We start from the raw sequence: 10,466 nt of genomic DNA, 5'->3' as shown, positions 1-10,466 counted from the left end.
CGCTTCTTCCTGTACGTTAAGTACGGGCGAGAGCGGCAGGAGGCCGGGCTCGGGCTGCCCAGCGCCTTCGAGGAGCGCGCGGCGGGGCGGGGCACTACACAGCCCAGCGGGGCACGCGGGAAGGCACCGCGGGAAGGCACCGCGGGAAAACACCGCGCGCTCCCCACCACGCCCAGGGCCCCGCCCCTCTCCGCGGCTCGCACGGCGTCCCGGCCCCGCCCCCGCCCCGTCGCGCGCCGCTGCAACAGGGCGCTGATTGGCTGCGGGGCGGCGCGGGGGCCGATGGGATCGCGGCGGCCGGGCCCCCTCCCAGGGCGGGTGGCGGCGGGGTGCGGCTCGGCCCGCGGCAGGTACGCGCTGTGTGGGGCGGGAGTGGTGAGGGCCGCGGCGGGGCAGGGCGGCGGGTGGCTCTTCACACCCGCGCGGGGCGCTCCCGGGCGGCCGGGAAGGCGGGGGGGCGCCGCAGCTGCCCGCTGCCGCCGCCCTCCCCGGCCCGCCCGTTGCTCCATCGCTTTGGAGCCTCCGCGCGGGAACTGATGTGCCTTGTAGTGAAGGCTTTGCGAAGCCCGGGACCGTCGTAAGGCGTTTGCAAACAAACAGCTGGAAACGGGATTTGAAACGACCAGAGCTCGCTGTCCTGTTTTCAGTGAGAGGTGCCAGGGCAGGCTGGCAGTAGGGGCGGGGGGATGCGCCTGCTTGTTGCCTTGTTCGGGGCGTGCACAGCAGGAGAAACTTTTCATGGTCACCGTGGAAGTTTCTAAGGTCAGTAAATTATGGAAGAACGTGAATTTTAGCTGTAAAATTCTGTTCTCTGTAATGGTAAATATCTGAGAATATTTACATAAAATGAAGTCACTAAGTTTACAAAATATCTGATTTAAAAAAGCATTCCCCTTTCAAGGGAAAGGTCTATACGTCTATGCAGAGCCTTGATTTCAAGTTTTTGACTTCTTTTTTCTTTTAGTATGACTTGATGTTGTTTAGTCTTGAATTTCATCATGTCAGTCAATAACGTTTATTTTGGAGGCTGGTTTTTTTGAGAGCTTTTAGTCTTAAAACATCAACAGCAAGATTGAAAGAAGTTGAGACTGACTTGATGAAAGTGCAGTGAGATCATCAAACTATTTCTTGCATCTGGATGAATGGGTTGGTGGATGACTTCTGTAGTTGTGCATGATTCATCCCTCTCTCAAAGGAGGAACAACTTTTGCTCTTATACTCCTAGTGTGGCACTTTTGCTTTGCATTTTGCTGATTAATTGCATTTTTTTTTGGATGGAGGAGATGCTGTCAGGAAACTACTGTTTTCGTTTTGAGAGCTGGGTAACAAAATTGGTGAAAGTATTTTCCTAAGAGTCTACATTAAATGTTTTTTAATGCCTCTGTTGTCAGTTTTAAGCGTAAGGCTAGCAAATGTTCTAGTTCTTTTATTTTGTGTATTAAATCAGTGATAATGTTTGTGGAAGTAAGTCCAATTGCAACAGTGTTCAGTGAGTGGAAAGGACAGCTCTGTGCTAAAGAAATGCAGTCTTCAGAAGGAAGAAGTACAGTACAATAATTTGATTAGAGCATGGGAAGGAAGGAGCCTTGTGGAAGGAGGACTCTTACTATGAAGAGTGAGATAGTGGTAGGTATGTGAAGTCGCAGGTGGGAAGCAGTTGAAGCAGTTGAAGACAATTTGTGTTGTCATGCCCTAAAGAAGGGCACACAAACTTCTGAGGTGCTCTATAGAAACTGTAGAAATTTCTCTATCTCCTACCTAAGTTTTCAGTGACTAAACTGTGAATCTAGTGGCCTACTCTTGTTTGAACTAAAGCAGAACCAATTCACCAGCTTTCCAGATAAGCCTCTTCTAAGTAATGTAATTTTCTGAAGTTAAAAAGGTTTTTTTCAGACATCTGCCTCTAGAAGTGATAACATTTAATATTTATAGTTATCAGTAAGTAGTAGGACTGCTGGTATGCAGAAGGATCACTGTTTATACTTATTCCTTTAGAAACCAAGCCCATCGTAGAGCTGGTGGAATGCTGTAAAGCAAAGAGTAAAAAAGGCTTGCACCCGCAGGAAGAAGCAGACAGGGCAGGTGACCCAAAATTGACCAACAGGGTATTCCATTCCATAAGCATCACAGTCAGTATAAAGCTGAGGGATCACAAGGGTCAAGCCTTCTTCTTTGATAACTGGTGTCCGGTGAGAACCTTGTCTGTCTGATCCCAATCCCAGTTCCTGCATTCCTGACTCCAGTTACTGAATTCAGCTCCCACCTGCTGCTGAGTCTGATCTGGGACTTTCCATGCGCCTGCCCTGCAGCATCAGTGGTGAACTGTAGTGATCATGGGGAGTGCGATTTTGTTGTTGTTATTATTATTATTTCATTAAAGCTGTTTTAGTTTCCAACCCACGACCCCTCTCTATCATTTCCCTTTCCCTGTGACAGGAGAGAACTGGGACTACTACAGCTGCCTCAAGTTTAGCAACTGAACGATCTGGGGGGAGCTAAACTGGGACATGGCTCTAATCCCTTAATACCTCTTTGGGGAAGGGTTTTGGTAGTATTAATGACTCGGAGAGCAGCATACACTAAGCCTGTCAGCATCATAGTTCATGTAAAATTATGTGCACGGTGACACTTGTGAAACCTGTTTATCTTCCTGGTGTTTGCCAGATATTTAAAAAAATCCTACATGTAGAGGTAGCACTCTGGGTGTATTGTTGAGAAAGGTTGGTGTCACCTACAGGGGTAACGTGCCCAAAAGATTCTCTAATGCTTCTACTGTAGAGGTTCTCAAACTATGGCGTGAAGGAAAATGGCGCACACAAAGGCCGAGTGAGCATCCACATCCCACAACTGAGTTACTATTGCTCCTAACAGCAGTGACAATGCTAGGGAAGCAGGCTTGGCTGGGAAGCCAAACTAGTGCTTGGTGGGCTAGCTACAATAGCTTTCATATTGTTTTGCAGTAAAGATACTATCTGTGTCTGTAGAGATATTTGTGAAGAAAGTGTGTACTCAGATCTACTGCAATGCATGTCATGCAAAAACTCCCCTGTAACTGCAAAGTGACAATTATATAAAATTCTCAGTGTTAGATTATGTGTTTGAAAAAGTAAATTGCTGATGCTTTACTGAGGTGAATTGCTGTGGTAGTGATTATTTTGAGAGTTTATACAAAAATCCAAGGGGTAACTGTGCCTTTCTGTGGCTCACCCCTTTGTGCTAGTGATTTGGCAGCAGCAGAACTAATTTGTCCATCTGTTGTTGCTTCATTTTGGTGGCATTTCAGATGTGGATATCCTTACTTTTAATGATTAGTTTTTAGATTCACCGGGCCTATAGTCTGGATTCTGAGATCCTTGGCTTTTTTAAAAGGTGAAGATGTTATGATACTACGGTAGTGTTCATGCTAGTGGGCAATGTGTGTCTTATTTTATGTTAATTTGTTCTGCCACCTTCAGATGACTTGTAAACAAATTTGAATTGAGATTAGGTTTCTTTCTTTCTTTTTTTGACCAAAGGTAACTTAATAAACAAGATAGTAATCACATACTTCTGCCTAACTAGATCAATGCTTTGTTTTAATAAGATCTGCTGTTTCACTCCAGAGTTAAAAAGGTTTGAGCCCTAGTTGGGATTGAGCATTATTTTACTGTTGGGCTTACTGTGAACTGGTCACTTTTTAATTCACTAAGTAAAAACTTACAAATTGAGTGGAGAGAAATTCTGCTATCCTAAGGTTCCGAAGTCAATTGATTCCAACTATGTGCTTATGGAAAGTTGCTGCAATTTTGTTTAAGGAACCTCAAGCCAGATCATCAAATTGGTGCTGTTCATGGGTTCCAGGTTTGTTTAGGGTGAGGTGAGCTGCTTCTGCACTTTTGGAATTGCTTTAGGGCCATTTGATGTGCTAGTGACTGCACTATGCATTGTGTGCAGGGAAGAACTGCCAATGTAGTCCTTCCCTAGAGCAAGTGAAATCTCTTTAGAAACTGATTATTTGAACTTAAAACCGATGATACAAAAGAAAAACCATAGTGCCGTCCAATACCTTGTTGATGAGAGCATGAAAAGGAAGTAGATTTATCAGAGATGCATTTTCTTACGAGTAGTGGAATATTAATGCTGAGTGCCTGGAGCGACAGCTGAAAAGGAACATTGACAGTTATGCTTACGAGCAGCACAGGAAATGATTGGAAAGAAGTTTCTTAAATAATTCTGTTTAATAATCATCAGAAAAAACAATTTTAAAGGCTTGGGCATTTTGGTGGTAAAGTATTTAACTCCTCCAGTTAAATACTTCCAAATTAAAAAGAAGTTTGGTCACATCAAGTCTGATCAGGTGACTTACGAGGTGGAACAGAAGACTGGATTTTAAAATAACAAGTAGGTAGATAACTGGGTAATGACTTTATGCAATATTTTGATTCCTTTAGATATTGGAATAAATTTATGAATCTTGGACTGTGCGGATAGATTTCTCCTAAGTGCTTAATGCTTCACTTCTAGCTGTGAATTCTTGTAGAAGATTGATAGCTCTGCCAACATTGTCCAGAGTAGAAGATGGGTGGTTTAATTTCAAGATGGAGGGTGAGTAAAATCATGTGACAATGTAATAATCTTTAGTTTAAAGATGTGAGTCTGCAGGAGGTGTTTGTTAATGCCTGTTGGTTGACTGTTACTGCAAGTTGAATGTTAGTCGGACCAAAAATATTCTCTGCCAAATCCCTAAACTGCATAATTCTCCTTTATTTCCTTTGCAGTACCAGGCCTGGCACTAGTTTCATTAACTTATAAAAATACAGTATTAATTCTTCCTGTAAATCTAAATAGTTTTGAGGTGCTTCATCAAGATCAGTACAGCAGCATCTGTAACTTGAAAGATTGGTGGCTGTTTTAGGTCAAATTGGATATGTTCAGAATATCATTCTGTGTGTGTTTTAACTAATATTTTGATAGCTACTTATAACTATGCAAGTCTTTGTAACTATTTATTGGCTTGTATATGAATGTTATACTGAGTTTGTGAGGGAGAGGCATGAGATTTTTGACTACTTACCTGGCAGGTGTGAGTTTGAGTCTAGATTTGTCTTTCTGTATTATCAATTCATTTCAGAGCCCCCATACAAAACTCCTTTAAAGGCAAAAGTTTAGATGAAATGTCATTTTTATGTAATAGAATGAATCTAACTTTCATAGTAATGCAATATGGGCTATGTTTTTTGAGAGTGTGGCCTGAAGGGTTGAGGAATGTAATGGCTTTATGCTTCTCAAAAATTGGGAAAGACTAATAGGAGGTAGATTCCAGGTTACTACTAAGGAGAATTTTACTGGAAATAAGCAATTGCAAATAACTTATAATTTATTTAGGACACGTGTCTTTGTGTGGAATGAATAGTAATAAAAAAATGAAGTCCTATATTCTCTTTGTTTCATCTATTCCCTCTACTCATCAATTCTCTCCCTGTTTTGCTTCCCACCCACATCCATTATTGCTGTACAGGCATTATAGCTTTTTGTTGTTTGTGGTATAGGAGAAGGACATTCAGTTAATAGTTATACTGACTGTAAAATAGTGATTGATTACAGTCTGTTCTATTAGTCACTATTAAAGTAGGGAAGCTCCTTACCTTTATGTAAAGTAGGTAATATATTAATCTATTTTGAATGTCTTTTCTTTAAGTAACTGTTAATGCGCAGTAATCCTCAAAATATTGGCTTTTTTTAAAGTGAGGTTAACATCTTTGTTCTTTCATTTGTAAGCAGGCAAAGCCTTCCACTGTAGAGCTATTAGAAAAAATTAATAAGGTATGTATTTGCTTTTTGGTGTTCTGTTTGATTTTTGTTTAGAAATTGACATCCTTTTGACTGACCTGGTATTTCTTTCACATTAGGTAAAATACTGTCACGGAATTCTAAATAATTTTTATAATTATTCCAGTCAGATGTATTAGAGATTCTGAGTTTATGATGGGCAGCTATCTTTCTTTCCCCTCACTATTACTAATTTTAAAAAAGCCCATACTGCATAATAGATAGTAGGGAACTACAGTTTAAATACTTACTTAGAGAGCCTAAAATGAAAATGAATGTGAAGTTGGCTTGATTATACAATTTAATTATAACTAATGGTTAAACTCCCATGTAATGGAGAATGTCACTAGTGCAAAGTTCCATTCATCAGGCTCATTAGGAAACTTCAATATATGCTTTTAAGCGCAAGAGTTGTAACTATTGGTAGTAAGTAAGGTCAGGGGCAGGATAACTGGATAGAGACAGTTAAGTAATCAATTGTGATTCTTAGATAGAATTTGTGACAGGTATCTCTACTCCAGGGGAATTACTGTTTGGAAATATGCTGTCAACATTTTCGTTTTCTGTTTAATGAAAGTGTGAGTACTCCTGTTGTCACTTGAAATGCAGTCAGAATGGTAAAACAGAGAGCACTGCTTGATTACTTGCTAATATGCCGAAAGCATGATTCACATAGAACCATAGAATAGTTTGGATTGGAAAGGACCTTAAAGATCATCTAGTTCCAACACCCCTGCCGTGTGCAAGGACACCTTCCACTAGATCAGGCTGCCCAAGGCCCCATCCAACCTGGCCTTGAACACCTCCAGGGATGGGGCACGTTCAGGATTTCATTCTTAATGTGAGGAAGATTCTGAATTGAAAACATGTGAAATGACGGAGAGGTTTCAGCAACTTTCCACGTTAGTGGAAAAATATTAGAAATATTTGAAATTCCACAGGTGCATGAATTTAGTATGTGAAGTATGGTTGGTAGTGGTTTATGTGATCATAAAGACTGCCATTCATAAGATATTAGCACTTTCCAGTTGTCCCAAATATACTAACACGTTACTAATAGGAAAAGGTGCCGATTTATAGTGTAACTTCCCAGTAGTGATGTGTTGCTGCTAATACAGTGCGAGTGGCCCATATCATAACCTTAATGATGATGTATTTGTTATGAAAGTTGTCTTTGGGCAAATATCATCATTTATCAAAAAGCCACTTGGCTTTTCTAATCAAGTATCAAATTGATATGGCTAATTTTAGCAGACACTTAAAAGCAGCTTAGTAAAACTACCAACTAATTTCACTAATAAGGTTGAACCCTATTTATTTACAGGAAATACAGACATTAGAAGAATTTAGAGAAAAAAATCAAAGACTACAGAAACTATGGGTTGGAAGACTGCTTCTCTACTCTTCACTTCTTTACCTTACCACCTGCATGATTGTGTATTTCTGGTGTCTTCCGGATGAGTGGTCAGCAAGGCTGATGATGACACTTCCGTTTTTTTCATTTCCATTGATGTAAGTAAATATGCCTTTTTTTTTTTTCTCCTAACTGCTGCTTTTTTCTAAAAGAAAAATACATCTTGGCAGGAGTTTGGGTTTGCATTTGACAATCCTTGAGTTGTCATAACTTGCTGAATTTTTTCTTTTAAAATAAATCAAGATAGTTAGGCAGACATTTTCTTTGAGGATATCTCTCACGCATCTGGGTTTAGTGCAGTACTAGGTCTTAACATCAAAAGATGTTAGCACCTAAAATTACATGGCTTATCAAAACTATGCTAGGGCTAGAGAGAGACCTGTAATTGAACAGCTGCAAGATAATATAGACAGATGTTATCTTGGCTTTTATTTCTATTGCTATTTGGAAAAATAACGCTACTATATGAAAGTCACTTAAGATACGTAATCTGTATGTAAAATGTAGTGGTTAAAATTGGGAAAAAATAAAAAAATGGAGAAATTTACTTTTAAGAATTACGTGACTGTCAACACAGAAGTGATTTGAAAGGTCATCAACCTAAATATATTGAGGACTAGTTTTACATAATCAGCTGTTTTTCTGGAAAAAAACAGAAAATATCCTAACATTATTAGATGTGAATAGGAGAAAGTATTGCCTACTACTTTGCTTCACTGAGCTAATTGGCTGCTCATCTTCATGAGTGGCTTTTGTTTACTAAGAAAACTATTTTTCTGAAAAGAAAAAATGGGTTCCCACCTCATTAAATAGCTGTTTCCCTTGCCTCCCTTTCCCCCAGACCATCAAGGAGAAGCAGCCTACTATGCATCTTCCCTACTGATGGGCAGTACGGTATATTTACTATTTTGCTGAAATGAATGTAATAAATACTGTCCATATTTTTACAATGTCTTTGTATGAAAACATGACTTGTCAGTGCCCTACCTTTAGACTTGAAAGACGAAGTTAAACGTAAATATTTAAGGCTTTGCAAATTTGATTAGTTTGGGTCAGTGTAACATGACATGTAAAAAACCCCCCTTGAAGATGCTTTTTTGCGTGTCATACTGTGTTATGCATAATGTACTAGTATGCTGCTTTTCTGGAATCCTGTGGAGAAGACGCATGGGCGGCAATATCTTAACTGGAAGGGACTAATACAGAAATTAAATCTCAGATTAATCTTTGGCGTCAATATGAATTGTTCTTGTTTTTAATGACAAGGAATTGAAAGTCTGTTATTGTGCAAGGCTTCTTTATGCTAACAGGGAAGGCTTGTGAAGAGAGTATTACCAGCCTTCTCTCACTTAGATGTGTCAGGATTAGTTTAGAATTGAAAACTTATTACTGAAGGAGATGGCTTCTAGCACTATATGAATTTTCACATTGGAGCACAAACTACAGAATAAAAATCCAATTCTTGTTTCTTTTTTTGAATGATGGGTTTCTATAAAATTCTGATTTGGATATCTGGTTACTAAAGTTTAGAATTAGACTGTTGTTTTCTTATTGCAACTGTTTATCTGATTTTTCTCTGAGTATATTCCCCTTCAGCTTTTTTTGGCAGATATGAATGGCAAGCAACTGCCAGCTTGTCTTTGTTTTCGGTCAAGAGGTGACTCCATGCTGAATGCCTGTTGCCACCCAGTAATAGCTCTAGAGATTTTTCAGCCCTAATCAAACTGGAATATGTCTGCCTTTTCTAGCTTGCAGTCACTCACCAACTTATTTCTGCCTTAGGTCATTCCCTCAGGGTCTCTGCAACTTAGTAATGCTGGTAGAGAGAGTTAAGTTCTAGGAATATATAACATCATTAATTTAAAATGGACATTGAAATAGCTGAAATGTTGAAGAAATGTATTAGCATATTAGAAGGATGCTGCTCTTGAAATGATTTTAATTTGAACAAGATCCTGTTGTATCTTGCTTTTTCTGATTTTCATAGAAGTATGTTTTTATATTTTATAAAACTGGTCTAAAACGGTCTGCTATGAAGCTTTCACCTCAGAGCTCTTGAAGAGGCAATGTTTTTTTATTTAATGAAATACTACTGTATATCTAGCAGCTTAGAATAAAGCTTTAGGCAGAACACTTTTATTAAGGGTACAGTAAAATAGAAATAATGGTTTTGCCTGCGTAATATGTCTTTAAGGTGATTCAAACCCCTTAAAACATTTATTTCTTTTGATACTTTGTGAAGAGACACATCTTGCGTTGTGTAAATGACTAAAGCCAGCTGTATTTTTAGAGTAGTTCTTACAGCAGGCTTTTGAATGTGGAATAGATTTAAACTTCTTTTTCTATTTTTCTGATCTTGGATGGGTTACTCTCACATTCCAGTGTTCTAACTTGCCTAACTCAGGTTGTTGTTAATACTTGAAATCGTTTTGAATTGTGCAACTATTACATAAATGCAAAAGATGTTCTTATGAATTAAGTCAAAACTCTGTTTGAAATCTTGTAGCCTTTTGCCTGCCTTCTTAGACTAACTGTTATTCAGAGAGTCTTGCTAGCCTTTAAGATTTTTTTTTTTTCTTAAATGAAACATTGGTACTTTAGACTTTATAGTGCCTGGCACTAGGAGGGTTTTGGATGAGGTACTTGGAAGGGCTTGAAGTATGAGGTTTACCACTTGGCTTACCCTGAATAACTTGCCAATCAACTTAATAATTATAAGCAAGTCTAAGCTTTAAAACAAATGAAGTCCTGATGATTGCAGAGAGACCTTTCAAATGTAAAATGGTCGTAGATCAGTTTGACTTTATCCTGAGCACAGATACTACTCTATTGTTTGAGCTAAGTCAGCTGAAACCCCACAGAAACAGAGTGGATTCAGAGCTCTGTAAAATTGCCAGGAGTCAGAAAAGCAGAGTACAATAGCTGTATCTTATGGGTTTCATTGGTATCGAATTCTTCCCACAAATCTCCTGGGTCTTAATTTTGGGCCTTAGCTGGTAAGCTTGGTTTTCCGATAACATGCATCATAAATCTACCAAATAAGAAGTGATGACTAAGTAATTTTCGGCTAGCTGCATGTACCTTGATTTTAAAAATTTCCCACTGAGCATTTTAGCAAGTGATGATGTGACTTGCTGCTGCTTTCTCATTTTTTTTACCTATAGTAATACTTGATTAAATTTTAAGATACATGAGGATTTTATTTAGCTGAATGTTTCTGTCTAGTTGGTAAGATACTAATTTA

General features: G+C 39.1%; 1 protein-coding gene across 5 annotated transcripts in view; it reads left to right on the top strand.

Annotated features, from left to right (window-relative positions):
• The first annotated feature begins 258 nt into the window (after window positions 1-258).
• The window catches only part of LNPK (lunapark, ER junction formation factor), a 54,474-nt gene continuing 44,266 nt past the window's right edge, over window positions 259-10,466 (top strand). For 2 of the 5 annotated variants that reach the window (XR_008450356.1, XM_054069711.1), the window contains exons 1-4: window positions 266-350; window positions 4,504-4,584; window positions 5,758-5,802; window positions 7,133-7,320. Coding sequence is in view for 4 of the 5 variants with exons in the window: in XM_054069711.1 (XP_053925686.1) it covers window positions 4,558-4,584; window positions 5,758-5,802; window positions 7,133-7,320 (260 nt within the window). In the remaining variant the exon portion in view is untranslated. Of the gene's footprint in view, window positions 351-4,430; window positions 4,585-5,757; window positions 5,803-7,132; window positions 7,321-10,466 lie in introns of all 5 variants that reach the window. The other 3 variants (XM_054069714.1, XM_054069713.1, XM_054069712.1) reach the window with 3 other exon arrangements.

Source organism: Cuculus canorus, chromosome 6 (assembly GCF_017976375.1).
Source record: "Cuculus canorus isolate bCucCan1 chromosome 6, bCucCan1.pri, whole genome shotgun sequence".
NCBI lineage: Eukaryota > Metazoa > Chordata > Aves > Cuculiformes > Cuculidae > Cuculus > Cuculus canorus.
The sequence above is the reverse complement of the archived record's forward strand: the minus strand, read 5'-3'. Positions and strand labels throughout refer to the sequence as shown.